This window comes from Clytia hemisphaerica, unplaced genomic scaffold (genome assembly GCF_902728285.1).
Source record: "Clytia hemisphaerica strain Z4C2 unplaced genomic scaffold, Clytia hemisphaerica genome assembly, whole genome shotgun sequence".
NCBI lineage: Eukaryota > Metazoa > Cnidaria > Hydrozoa > Leptothecata > Clytiidae > Clytia > Clytia hemisphaerica.
Window position 1 is genome coordinate 214022 of NW_027103852.1, and position 15076 is coordinate 229097.

At 35.1% G+C, this 15076-nt stretch overlaps 2 protein-coding genes across 3 annotated transcripts; both read left to right on the top strand.

Moving 5' to 3' along the window:
• The first annotated feature begins 520 nt into the window (after positions 1-520).
• On the top strand, positions 521-10081 carry LOC136807897 (centrosomal protein of 290 kDa-like). Of its 2 annotated transcripts, none has more exons than XM_067064515.1 (8): positions 521-609; positions 1204-1340; positions 1855-1980; positions 2739-2829; positions 3242-3380; positions 7573-7644; positions 8348-8370; positions 9335-10081. In XM_067064515.1, the coding sequence occupies exons 1-8, from the start codon at positions 565-567 to the stop codon at positions 9584-9586; spliced, it is 885 nt and encodes a 294-aa protein (XP_066920616.1). In that variant the 5' UTR covers positions 521-564; the 3' UTR covers positions 9587-10081. The 2 variants fall into 2 exon arrangements, with proteins under 2 accessions (XP_066920616.1, XP_066920617.1); XM_067064516.1 differs by having other exon boundaries at positions 1867-1980; positions 9335-10080.
• Positions 10082-14254: 4173 nt separating this feature from the next.
• Positions 14255-14984, top strand: LOC136807898 (S-phase kinase-associated protein 1). The gene has a single exon (XM_067064517.1). It carries the CDS (start codon positions 14310-14312, stop codon positions 14796-14798), a length of 489 nt encoding a protein of 162 aa, XP_066920618.1. The 5' UTR covers positions 14255-14309; the 3' UTR covers positions 14799-14984.
• Positions 14985-15076: the final 92 nt, after the last annotated feature.

Below are 15076 nucleotides of genomic sequence, written 5' to 3' on the forward strand. Positions count from 1 at the left end.
AATGTTTTCGAAATTTCTGAGATTTTTCAAAAAATTGGCTTGGGTAAATTATAAGCAATGTAATTCATAAGCATACAATAAGCATACGCCATACCTAGATGCTTTGAAAGCTTTTAAGCATACACGAGCCTGACCAAGGGGCAGACGGGAGGCAGACACTTGCTTATAAAAAAACGTGTACTTCCCTGGTTCGGGGTTATTCTGTTAATTTGAAAACTCCTTATCCATTTATCTTACACCCCCTCCACAAAATCAAGTGTTTCATGTGTTTATTCGTGCTAATGATTTTGCAGGTTCTGTAAACAACTTTACAGATTTCCTCAGTAAGTTTAAAAGGTTCGTTTTGAAAAATGCATTTTAAAATACGAGTCAAGATAAACTTGTTTATTCGGTTAGCAAGAAAACACTGATGTACCTGTTTTATTTTCATTGATAATTTCTTCAATCTTTCTTCATATCAGAATTATTATCCTTTAAAGAACATTTCTGTTGATATTGATTTTTTTTTTCGTATTTTCATTTAGAAGTAAATAAAGTAAACAAAAAAAATTAAAGAATACATCAATGACAGGAATCGGCGACATCCCTCCCTTCCATGTTTGCCAGTCGGTAAGTTTTCAAGAAAATATTTTTTAAATTTGAAAGATCCTGTAATTCACACAGAATTATGATTATGATTTCTTTTAAATTAGTAATACTATTGTTCTACATCGCTTCTTAATAAAAGACTTGAAGTGTGTAGGAATCTTTCCATCTCAGTCAACCCGGTCGTGAATCGCCACCAAGTTCTACTAAAGCATGGGTAAAGTAAAGCATAGGTTTATTGAAGTGATTGCTTCCATTAATATTCTATCAATCATTTGGTTTTTCTATTTAATGTCTAGGTAGGGCTGGCTGACGATTTTTTTCGAACCAAAAACAATTCTTGAAATTGTTCGGATATCCCCTGGAAAATGGCAAAATTTGCAAAAAAAAAGGAAATATAGGCAGACAATTCTTAGTTATGAAAGCCCTCGAAAAAACATACGATTCACAATTGAAACTTTCTGTAGCCTGTCCCACCCCTACCACGGAGGATTTTTGCATTCTTTGGAAAAATCTTGCTGTGTGAGGCAATTCAAGGTTTTTTATCTGCAAGAGCTTGGTAACGGCTAGTTATCAGGTTACCTTTTGTTGAATACCTATGTCCCGTTACTTTACCAGCTGACTGCGGAGAATGAAGTTTTGAACAACAAATACAACAAACTGAAGCGAAAATATAAAGAATTGTACCAAGAAATGTTAGAAGTGAAAGAAAAGTTGATTCGTGTTGAAATACATGAAGAATACAAAGGTCTACAGTAAGTATCTTCGTGATCGTTTACACCAAGGTCACTTGAAATCAGTCACTTTAGGAGGCGGGATAAATTTGAAAACGGGGGGGGGGGGGGTAAGCTCGGGATGTTCTACTCTGAACCTTGATATTGTCGACTCTTATTGGGCTTTTCCAGAAAAAAACCGTATACCCCTGTTGAGGCTGGTTGAAGAGGTCCATCCCTCTATGGCTGGAAATGCTGTAACCACCTGGAATTCCAGGCAATTTCAGGCTTAAAGCCCAGTGGAATTCTGAATTTTAGTAGGATTTAAAAAGCTACCCCATGGAATTCCAGCCATTTTTGACAGATTTTTATATCTCCCCTTGGAATTTCGCCACTTATCAAACCTTACCCCCTTGGAAAGGTAATGGACCTCCTTAACAGGGGGTATCCAGTTTTTTTTCTTCTGGAAAAGCCCATTAGTGTACGATTAAAATTGAAAATAGACTAATAATAGATTTAAATTTTGACTTCGGGAAAAATAAATATATTTCTCGAGTATGTTTCGTAGAAATGAGATGAGTGTACAGCATCAAGGCAAAAACAGGAAGAAAGTCCTCCAACAACAGAAGACTATAGCTGACAAAACCAATCGAAACAAAGAAGATGATAATAACGCTGCAAAGTAAGGACCTCTTACCGACTCTTAATATTCCCTTTGGAAAAAATTTACGGGTTTAATAGAGGTTTTTCATGTTTGGGTAAATTACGTAATTCCCGCTATTACGGAAGCAAACGTTCACAAGTCGAATAATTGCTTTCATAATGGCGGAATTAACTTAACCAAATATTAAAATGTAACACACCGTCTCTGCGTGCGATAGCGTGACGTCAGCCCGCTTTCCACCCATCCGAATACATCGTCCAAACGCGTCAGAATTTTGGTAAAGTTCAACTTAAACTTACCAGAGTAGAATCTTCACACTAAAATATTTTCTTCTTCACCCCAGTGAAGCTCAAGAACATTCAGGTCATCCGCACTCGAGTTTAAAAAAATGTCCTACACCCCGGTCATAAATGGTGCAAAGGAACAGCGGTGTTAAATCACCAGCAAGTTTTTACACTCAAATAAGTACCAGAGATGTTTCAAAAAAAAGTGTATAAGTTTGAATTAAGCTTGTGAGAAAACTAAAAATGTTATTAAACCTCAACTTTTCACCATGAGAAAGAAGAAAGACTAACTTAAATTTTGAGCAATCATATTTTAAATTCGCTTTATGAATTCAAAATTTATGGAGAAAACTCGAAGCAATTCTCATTTTTGAAACACCCGGTAAATCTGGTTATTTTGGAATAAAAAAGTCTATTCAAAATTGCAGATTTCGTACCTTCTTTGTGTGCCCCAGATTTAATAACAATATTTTTATGTCATTTTCTTTATAGATTGGTGACTCTATATGACAACTTAATGAAAAGATATGAAATCGAAGTAAAACTCAATCGAAATCAAACGAAAAAGATCAATAAGCTTGAGGTATAGGTCTTTTTTTTCGATTGATTTTTTGCTAGTGAGTTTTTCACGAAGCATTATAATCGTTTTTTTTATAATTTCGTAAACAAAACGAAATTGTTCGGTGTCATAAAAACAATTTTATTTACCATCTGGCTCTCCAATGCTTAATAGTTACAATCGCTTTTTTTGCTCTTAAATATATTCTTTTTATGATATAGAAATGAGGCGCGCCTCTTATGCTGACAAAGCAGAATAACCAATAGAATTTTTCAAAATGTTTGCTGGGGCGGTGCGGGAACTGGCGAAAAAGGAAGGAAATAGTTCCTTTTTAAAAAAAATGATGTGTAAGCAAATGATAAGACATACGTTAAATGATGTCCTACTCTCCAAGTTGCCTGCCAGGATTATTTGTCATGCCTCTTTTATTTTATAGGCTGAAAAGGAGAAATTGAAAGATGATATTTTCAAGAGAGAAGAAGAGAATGTTTTTATTCATAAACAACTGAAAGATCGAGACGAACAACTGAAAAGTATTTCATCTCTCAACAACAACACTAAATCATCAAGACAAGGTATCATAACTTCGTGTATTGTCGACATACATTGTCTGAATTCTTCATAGTAACTATCTGGTTTGCAAGTAGTTAGAGTGATTTTTTTAAACAGCTTAAGGCTTGGGGACACGAGAAGTTTTTTTCACGTTGGTGCAATGCAACATGCTCCATCCCACCAACACAAGAAAAAAGTGCATGTCTCATGGTTTCTTTCTTTATTTCATGGGACAAAAAGTGAGGGAAACACCCAAAAGACTAGACGATGTTATCGTCCGTTACAGTGATAGTAGAGGCGGGAAAAATGGCGGTATGGCGTTATGGCGGTATACGGAAAAAAATCGGCGGGAGAGTTTCGAAGAAACGGACGATAACTCTTTGGCATAAAAAAGATTTGGCGGTTTTGCTTGGACTAACCAGTGAGACTGGTTAGTCGATCCGTGGTGAAAACCGCCTAAGTTTAAAGGCCGAGCTTGGTTCAAACGATCAAAAACACGCTGGTCACTGGGAAGAGACACAAGGACAAGATGGATCTATGGTTTTTCTGTGAAAATCCAGCTCATTATGGATTTTTTCTTCTTGGTTCATTTGTTTTATTGAGACTACAAGATAACTTAGTTTAAGGGAGTACTTATTCCACAAGTATGCTTCTGTAGAAGCTGTTTTAAAATGATTTTTCAACAAGTCTACACACAGCAAAGTAAAGAGACACAGAGAAACTAAGTAGGTAAGTCAGTTTGTATATTTCTTATGAATCCTATGAATCACAGGCAGTGTTTCATTAGATATGTGAATACCCTCATATCTCCACTCTTAAAAGGTTATTTTCATCTTGTGTTAGCAGTTCTTTGACAACTTTGAAAAATGTCAAACAAAGTACTTATTGTCAATTGTGGACTTTAAAAGACTGCTTTTAACATACTTCTTGTTCGAAAACTTTCACATTTTCTCATTTTGATTTGAATTGTCGAGAAGTTCAGTTACCTAGTCGTACCTGTAAAAATAATCAGATAATTATTCTAAATTTTCCAGGTAAGAATTAGAAATTCAGAAATTGAATGCATGGGAAAATATGGCAGTAATTTGCAGAGAGCACAATACAGAAATGAAATATTTGGCACAGCATCCTGGTTTATTATTGAGATTAAGACTTGCAATATTTCACGACGTCCTGGTATAATTTGAGATTATAAATTGCAATATTTCACTTCACGTCCTGTTTAATTTGGGATTATAACTTGGTGGAATATTTCACTTGACGTTCTGGTACAATTTGAGATTATGACTTGGAATATTTCACTTGACGTCCTGGTACAATTTGAGATTATAACTTGGAATATTTCACTTCACGTCGTGGTTTAATTTGGGATTATAACTTGGAATATTTCACTTGACGTTCTGGTATAATTTGAGATTATTTCTTGGAATATTTCACTTCACGTTGCGGTTTAATTTGGGATTATAACTTGGAATATTTCACTTGACGTTTTGGTACAATTTGAGATTATGACTTGCAATATTTCACTTCACGTCCTGGTTTAATTTGGGATTATAACTTGGAATATTTCACTTGACGTTCTGGTACAATTTGAGATTATGAGTTGGAATATTTCACCAACGTTTATTTCACTTGACGTCCTGATATAATTTGAGATTATGACTTGGAAAAATTTACATCAGCCTTCTGGAATTAGTCGAGACTGTAATACACGTTGTTTTTTTATAAGGAACCTTAACTTTGCTCTGAGCCTTGAGTTCCTTATTTTTACAGAGAATTTCAGTCTCACAGTTCCTTATCGAGTTCCTTACTACATAGGAAATTTTGAACTTTTTGCCCCTTGAAAGATCAAAATTTGGTCAAATTAGTCCCAATAAGGTACATTATTTTTAAATCCACTTATTCTCAGCCTGAGCAGTTCCTTAACAATTCCTTATTTTTTGAACCATTTTCAGCCTCGAGTTCCTTATAAACGTGTTCCTTATAAAAAAAAACATGTACAGTATTGTCGGAAGACAGTTTAGAATCATTTGTTTATCATGATTGAATTACCTATTTATCAGTTTTTGTAAATAAGAAATTTAATGTCATTTAAATCTGCCTCAAGGTTTTTACCAAAATTGGTACTTTTCCATTTTAAGCTAATTTCTGGGGGATTTCTTAACTTTTCTCCTATTTCATCCTCATTTTTAACGTCTCTTTTTGGGTAGAAAGAAATTCAAGCTCAAATCAAAGCAAGATCAACATACTGCAAAGCTTTACAAGCTGGAGCTTTTTTACTTTTTCCCTGCAAATTTATCATAAGATTTTTCATCCACTACTGTAAATTTTTTTATCAAACAAAACAGGAAAGTCACAAATTCGAAATTGCAAGTATTTATAAAACTGTCAATGATTTGTATACATATCCTTTGGCAAATGGTGGTGGGTATATACTATAGCTTTTTATTTACATGGACTTTAATATATAAAAGGGGTAATTATGAGGATATAATCGTTTTTTAAGAAATTTATAAGGTGAAAGTTTAGATAGATATCCTTGTTGCAAAGAAATTACAAACTTATTAAAAAAATTACTGTTTATAAAAATTGTTTTCTAAGAAAAGAAAGTGTAGTTTCAAGAAAATATAAAGGGAATAAAAGGAAGAGGGTCTCCAAAGAGAACTATAATATTTCTTGGAATCCCTCTTTTTTTATCTCAGTTTCTCTCCCGCCTCTTTTTTTTTGTTTTGATTTTTTCGAATACCGAACACAGCTGGCCTCGCATACGGAAACTCGAATTCGTACGATTTGGGATGTTTTTGTATTTTGTACCAAAATCGTATAGTCTAAGATTGGCAACTCTACCGACTGTTAACTCTTTTCGGCAAAAAAACCCGTTTGCGAATTTTCTTCGGCTTTGGGCTTTTTCTTAGATAGTGATTCGTCTTAGACTATAACATAGTCTACCAAAAGACACGCTGATTTTGTCCCTGAGACAATGGGGCAAAATTGATTCGAATCAATTTTGCTCCATTGTCCCAGGGACAAAAATGAGAAAAGCACAAATGTTATTAAAAGAAAAATGGGGTGGAGACACGCGAAAGCGTTTCAGGTTGGTGGGATGGAGCATGTTGCATTGCACCAATGCGAAAAAAGCTTCTCGTGTCCCCAAGCCTTTACTCAGAAAATGTTTTTTTAGTTTTTTAGAAACATTTGAAAGACCAGATAGTTACGATGACGGATTTAGATAAGGTATTTTGGCTTTATTCAAAGGTACGGTACCCAGTAATGATATTGTTTTGTGCTCCAGGGAAAGAATTTTCAGACTGCGGGTGACTACGAGACTGTTCATCTAATATTTCCAGACCATCTAAAAGGAACGACAAATAACTATTAAAAAGCGACAAAAAGAACGACAAACCCTAACCCTGACCCTAACTATCAAAGAACACGACATATTTCTCTATTTAAGAGTGAGATGGAAACATTAGATGAACCAGAGGAATGTAAAGAGATGGAAAAACAGCTATTCTGATTACTCAAAGTTCAACGATCACTTCTATTGAAAATTCTATTGTAAAAACGTTGATTAGGTTATTAAATGAAAGTCCAGAAAAGACGGCTCGCCAGACCTAGTATATGACGAGCCGTTTTTCCATTGTTTTCAAGAAGCTGCTTTTCCATCTCTTTACATTCCTCTGGATGAACAAACTCTTACTACTGGATTTCTATACACAATTCACGGATGAATCTGAATGAATTGCTTTTTGATTTCCTCTCATTTGTATGAAATACAGTAGTAAAATAAAAACTCTATTTTTCTTTGAGATGTGGGGTCCTAAACTCGGCAAGAGAGCATTTTTTTTCAGTTAGGTTCAGTGATGCTCGCGCTTTTTTTGATAAGAATGATGTTTTTCATTTCATCACGGATTTTCTTAACTTTAAGAAAAAATAATCCTAAATTTTCATATTCTTACGGTATTCCTAGGTTAGAATCCAAATTCAACCTAAATTTAAACATGTAATACATACCTGAAACATAAAATTGTAATTTTGTAAAGGTTTTGAATAAATGGAAGGCTGGCAAATTCCATGACGGATGTTCTTAGCTTATTCTTAAATTTTTGTTCAATTTATTCATGAATATTCTTAGAGAGCACATTCTTATTAAAAAAAGCGTGTGGAGCCGAGGCCACACTGAAATCCATGGAAACCATTCCCATTCACTTTTAGCTTTGGAAAACAAAATTCACGTGCTAACCAAAGACAGAGAACGATTAATGAAAGAAAATTCTAGATTGAAAGGTACATTTTTATTTCTTTAATTTAACCTGGATTGTTGGCAATTCAGGCACGAAGCACGGGATATGTTAGGTATCTTCGTTCCCAAATTGCTATACTATAATATTTCGAAAACTTTCGTCGTGTCGGTCATTTTAATTTTCTTTCCCTGGTACTTGGTAATGGCTCAGATTTCTGTAACAGCTTTTGTAATATGGTGCTTTCACACTATTTTCATCTAAAAGACGTTATCAGGTACTCTTAGGTTCCAAATAAACGGCCCCCCCCCCCCCGCTTGTTAATTTTTCGAAAATTTTCCAACCCCACCGGACCTTATTAGGACCCCCCCCCGTTTATTAATCTCTAAGAATATTTTCAGCTTTCAAAGAGAAGGCCCCTTATTTTGCTCTAAATAGCCTGATTTTAGCCTATTTTTACCTTATTTTTGGGTTTCAGAAGTACAATTTCCAACCCCCCCGGCAATTAGGTCCTCCCCGTTTATTAAAATCTAGAAAATTTTCCAACCCCCCTGTTTATTCGAACCCCCCCGTTTATTTGGAACCTAAGAGTAATTCCTCGAGTGAATTCTCTCTTAGAAAATACCCTAGGTAAATTTGCTTGACCTTCCAGGCATTCTCTCGGATGCCAAATGAACGTATATCTTGTTTATTAATTTTCATGTTTTTTTATCTAATTAATGATTGTTTCTTTCTAAATTATTCTTTAGAAGAGCTGCATGGTCTGGACGCCGTAAGTTGTTTGATTTTATTCAATTTTTTTATTCGAATTGCGACGTTTCCCAATTCCTTTAATTAATTCCATTCTGCTTAGGCCATCTGCGTGATTAAAAGTTCAAAAATAAAGAAAGATTTCAAATTATCTAATGGCCAAGCTTTTATAATCAAATTTGGTCAATTTGAACTAAGGTGCTGAAACCATATCTGAACCTCGAAAACCTGTTTATTTTGCGATTTTTTTAGGTATGATGGGCTAAAAACACCTGATCTTTGGGGGTCTTCAAATTCAAAAAAGACATTAATCAAGCGAAAGAGCTCTTCAAACTAAGCAAAGAGTGGACTACAATAATTTTCCGACTTTTTTAGATCAGCAGAATTTATTGGTGTTTTTGTGGTGAAAAAATTAAGGGAAATTAAAGAGTTTTTTTACCAAAATCTAAAAGATTGCGGGTTATCAGTATATTGACATTTGAATTACAAAACAGCACCCTCAAATTGATTAAAATCAATTGCTCAAAATCAACTGCAAAAGTTTGGTCACGGACAATTTAAAACGTGAAACGACAAAGTGAACCGTTTTGAGAAGGCAGGCTTTATTTAGAAGCATACAATGAAACAGGGGAATACTTTATGAAAAAAATAGAGTTTTTTGTAAATTTCAGAAGAAATATCTTTCGTCCCCAATTAAAGTGGCTAAATATAATCAGCAGCGGAGACAAAATATTTTTTTGATAGACGACGAATGAGGTAGTGTTTTTGTGCTTGTTAGAAAGATATTACAGAGTGTGGAACATCAACAAAAGGGAAATCGAAGATGAAAAGTGAGGAAAATTATATTGGGACAGACTTTAACGGGGCCCCTTTAACTTGAAGTCCCATTTTATCAGTACAACTTAAAGCAATAGTTGATATGGTGTATATAAGATTGCAAAATGACAAAAAATTTGATTGTTGCTTTTTCCTACTTATTTCCACAGGGTTTCTTCGAAGAATTAGAAGATATGAAATACGCATTGCATCAGTCCAATAAACTCAACCACCAATATGAACGAACTCTAAAGAAATTGTGTAAACAGACAGGAATGAATTATAAACATTTGATGGCGGCGTCAACCTCGGCACAGACGTCTGACGGCAAAAGAAAATCTTCAACACCAACAGCCACTTCATCAAGTGTCGGTCAATTATCCAACAGAAAATCGAGACAATCAAACCTACCAATATCCTAAATTGAACTAAAAGCAGCATTTTTTGCAGTTTTTGTAACTGTAAGTTTTGGCTAGCAATACTTTAAGACTTTTCCAGATCTACTCAAAGTATATAATAGTCCTCGTGGTGAATATGTTGTGAATTTGTTAATATTTTGTGTTTGTGTTAATTGAAAATCGAAAATCGACCTTTATAGAGATACTGACCGCCAAAAGGATTGTCCTGTGAGGATATAGCTTAATGGTTCTTGAAGTATCAAATATTTTTTTAAACTACTTTATAAAATATGGTGTTTTATTTGTGAATATATTAATCAACTTTTGTAAATTTTATTCTTAAGAAAAGGTCAATTTTATCAAGAAATTAGGAATTTTCGTATTTTCAGTGTGATATGTTGTTTGATACTTGATCTGAAAACGATCATGGTCTGCGATCCTTCATGAAAATACTAAATGGAAGATCCTAGAAGAAACCTAAGTACCTTTTCCAGGATGCTAATAAATTTTTGTTCTATTTTCACCTATTTTTTGTGTGTGGTAATTTTCTTTTGAACCTATCATGTTCGAAACATATGAACGTTGTTTTGAGGAAGTTATTTTTACAAACCCTTCTTTTAGATTTGCTCTACCCGTAAGACAACAAAACCAATTACAATCTATACCAAAAGAATTGGATATTGCATACAGTGCATTTTTTGAAACATTGTTCTCGAGGCAAAAAAAGGAATTTAGCTAAGGCAGTAGCTTGTTGGGAAGATAATCTTTTGCAGGCCTTTGCTAGGTCCATATTCGGCCATTTTTAGCAATATATTATTGCCTAATTTGGAGCTTTTAGAGATATTTTTACTTTTGATTCAGAAGAGATTTATATATGTAAATGTTTAGAAGTCAAAAATGAATTCTTTTTCATTTTTCATCTTAATTTTTAAACTTTATTTAGAAGTTTATATATACGACATCAATGAATGCGCGCTAAATCTTATCTTTCCAATGGGGTTTTTCCATTGCAACTGGGGTTGCAATGAGGTAACAACCCCTTCTCGCAGACCCACTGGGAACCCTTCCCACTGGAAAGACTGGCTGAAATATCGTCCCCGGTGGAAAATTATCGTCCAATGTTTGTTCCCACCGAAAATAATCAGATAAGCAAATCACTGTAAAATATTGTGCTAATTTTCCATCCCCACTGAATTTCTGGTCGAAAGCAATGAAATTCAAATCCCCAGCCATAAGATAAAAAGCATGGAAAAATCAATCCTTATCGAGTTTTGGTCTGTTATTACCACTGGCTGAAAGAATCCTACCGCTAATGGGTCTGTGAGAAGGGGATATTTTTTTCTTTTCTTTATAAGTTGCTAAAAACGCCCGGGAGGGGGGTTTACTAGGGTTAGCGAATGGAGGGGTATGTGCGGACGCCCGGGGGGGGGGGCACTTATATGATCTGGCCAACGTCATGTGCCGCGCTTAAGGGTGGGGTTTTTCAGCATCCCAAAATGCACTGTAAGGGTGTGTTTTTGTGAGATTGCACTGCAAGGGTCGAATTTTTTTTCTCAGTTCTTCTTTGAAACAGAAAATTTCCCAAGCTTCTTTTTTCACACAGATTTACAGCTGAAAAATATAGTGCACTATAAGGGTTGGGTAAATCAAGAGAAAATGCACTGAAAGGGTACCTTTTCAGTCACATTGAACTGCACTGTAAGGGTACGATTTTGAAAAGCAGATTTTGCGCGGCACATACCGTCGTTTCGAAATCGATTGACCCCCCCCCCCCCCCCCCCCCAATTTTTGAAAAAAGTCATATCATTAGAGAGATTTTATTATAATTTTTTTGCTTAAGTACCCCCCCCCCCCTCCCCCCGGTAAAAAACGCTTCTCCTTTTCAAACTATCGCTATGGTAAGTACTGGTAATTGATTCCCAAGAAGTTTACTTTACCTTTATTCATAAGAATAACACTTGAAAACTCACCTTGGTAATTGTTTCAAAACGAGGCAGTTTGACCTTATTGTTGTATCTTCATGACCTTTAGGACCCCCCCCCCTTTAGGCCCTTTTAAATTTTGCGAGAATTTATTAGAAATATTTGATTTTGATAAATTTTTAATAGTAATCAAAGCCGGGGGGGTTGGCGATACAATGCAATGACAAGAATCATCAAAAAATCAGAATTGAGGGGCCCAGACTTTATTTTAAAGATTTTGCAGATGCCTCCAAAGTTGTATCTAAATCTCAAATCTTGAAGACTTTGAATGTTTTTCTTAAAATCTGTCAATTAAAACCTTAAAATAATTTAATTTCAACTGTAACTTACCCCCTGTTTTATTCTTAGTTTCGGAAAGCGCGGGAAAAAAGTGCGAGTGGTGGGGCCTGTACATAGGTAAATCTATAAGCTGCAGGGCGACCCATGTACGGCCTGCTCAGAAATGACAGCACAAAAAAGCAGCGTAGTTCGAGAAAGTTGACGACGAAGCAAAAACCACACTAAATTTCATAATCTAAGGCAATAAAAAGAACAGACTGACAGAGACAAAGAAGGATTAAGTAGTAAGTAAAAACATATTATTGGAGATGGAATATTCTATCTCAGAGGATAGTAGACAGGGATGGAGTATTCATTCATCAGTTTTTTTTGCTTTGTGTCAATTTTTATGGGATATAAAGCAATAAACAAAGAATGTGATGGTGATATCAGTTAAGATTAACCTGATAGCAGCTATGGAGTTTTTTTTAACGCGACACGCTGAAGCTCTAAAGATCGCTAAAAACTAACATCTGAGGAAAATGGCCCTATCTCTACAGAAATTTTGAGTCAACTTTTTGTCTTGTGCCGAAAACTTCAAAATTAAAACTCGGCTGAAATGGCGCTCCATGAAAAGTGCCTTTTATAGATAGGAATTAAAATTCTATCCCACAATGCTTTGCGACTGGAAAGATTTCAAATTGGAGGCGGAAGGTGAAAATGGATGTTTGTTATTGTTCTGAAACTCAAGTTTTTTGGTCTTTATACTTTATAAACTTTATAAAAGTATTCAGTAATGGTTTGTATTCATTTTCTATAGCTTCAGTTTTCTTCTACTGATAATATAAAGATGTTTGTTTATGATTTTTCTCTCTTTTTAAGTGGTATTTGTGTGTGATGTTATGTATTATACTTTGTTTTCTCTTGTGTGATCAGTTTAAAGCAAAAAAGATTCTTTTTTGACCATATTCATCCATTAAAGAACCTTGTTTGTGAAATACAATAATGTTTTGCATACTTCTTTTCCAAAAAAGTTCTGAATTTGCTTCGAGAGAACTTGACATATCTCCTGACCTAAAAGTTGTCGGCCATGACACCCCTCCTTGTCGACATTGCACCCGGACCTGTTCCACTTAAATAAAATTCTACGCGGTCCGCGTACAGGCGCGCGACCATATTCTTCAGATTGTATATTTTTCGTCCACGTCTTTAGAGCTTCAGCGTACTGGGCCAGAAAATACACAATCTGTTATCAGGTTAGTTAAGATAGAGAAGAGAGTTAGAGAAGTCAGTTAATAACCTAGTCCTTATGCAGCGATGGTATCATCAGTTATTCACACTTGGAAATCAAGCTTTCAGCAAAAAACAAGTATCAGTCATCTGCAGGCTGTATTTTAAAACTTATTTTTGATATCATTTAGATAGATTGGTGCATTTTGCAAAACTAATTTTGGCACTCACTTTCTGGCAAAATTTTTTCATATATCTAGGGGTTTTTGAAGATTTTTAGTGAAACATTGGGCAAATTAAATTTTGGTGATGGTAGACACCCAAAAATGGGAAAATTTTAGGTCATTAATAATAGCTGTCTGTGGTGACTAGCTAGAGTCTAGTAGCTCTGGATAAAAATATTTCCTATGCTGCAAACAAGAAAATGTGAAACCCCAAGAAATTTTATGTACCTATAAAGCCCCAAATGGGAGGGGGGCTTGTAGGAGTTCGAAATACCGTTTTTCCGTCAAAAGTTTTGCTGAATGGGCTCTTCCAGAAAAAAAACATTCATGGGGGGTGGAGGATATATTGTCCAGGGGTATTGAAAAAAACCTGAAAAGCTGCCATGTCCATGCGGTGAATCAGCAATGTCCAGGGGTAAATATTTGTGTCCAGGGGGTCAATTTGATGCTTATCCAGGGGTAAAACACGTGTCCAGGGGGTGAAAAATCGAAAAGTCCAGGGGTAGATCAAAGAAAAAATAATATATCCTCCACACCCCATGAACGAATTTTTTCTGGAAGAGCCCAATCCCGGAATCCCAAAAATTGAAAAAAATAGTAACGCCGTCACAACAGATTGTCCAGGTTCAAATACCGGCATAATGACAAAATAGAAGGCCAAATACCGTCACCGTCTGATTTTAAAATACTGTTTTCCCGTCTTTTTTCCTGTCAAATCCCGTAATACCGTACTAAAAAATGGCCAATCCCGTCACACCGTAAAAGTACAAACCCCCCCCAAATTGAACCGCCCTAAATAACTTGAACCGCCCAATTTGCCAAACACAGGAGAAAGAATATGTAACTCGAATCAGGAATTAGCTTCATTATGAATACAATTTTATAAGCTCCCTGAACAAAAAACAGAAAATTAAAACAGGCCTGGCTCCTAGAATCCCCATTCAAGTGCTTAGGTCTGCAGTACTGGGCTGTTTTTCATACTAAATTTATTTCTAAGAACGATTATGTGTGACATGCAATTCTCATTTTAGCTACACTAAAACATAGATCAAAATGCCTACCATTCGTTTGCAAAGCAGTGACAGTGAAATCTTTGAGATTGATGTGGAAATTGCAAAAGCTTCAATGACCATCAAAACAATGTTAGAAGATCTTGGTTTGGATGAAGATGATGACGAACCCATCCCATTACCCAACGTAAATGCTGCCATCTTAAGAAAAGTCATTCAATGGGCAACACACCACAAAGACGACCCACCACCACCAGAAGATGATGAAAACAAAGAAAAGCGCACAGACGATATCGAAACCTGGGATCAAGAATTCCTCAAAGTTGATCAAGGAACTCTCTTTGAATTGATTCTAGCTGCTAATTATTTGGATATTAAAGGACTCTTAGATGTTTGCTGTAAAACAGTAGCAAATATGATTAAAGGTAAAACACCTGAAGAGATCCGCAAAACCTTCAACATTAAAAATGACTTCACGCCAGAAGAGGAGGAACAAGTACGCAAAGAGAATGAATGGTGTGAGGATAAATAAATTTGATCAAGTAATTTTTAAGTGTTACTCGACTTCACTTTCAAAACATCAGGGACATCAAAAAGTATCTATTCAAATCTAATACTTTATTTTGTTTATACGTTTCTAATTTCTTACGTTTATATTTAATTTCATACCATTAAACTGTGTGTTTAAGTTTATATAATAAAAGCTTTCAAACTTAAAGTTGTGTTGTGTGTTTAAAAATCTTTCTCCAAATGTTTTATCTCTAAAGTTTGCAAAATGACCAAGATATTGTGCTATTTCTGGCTAGTTTG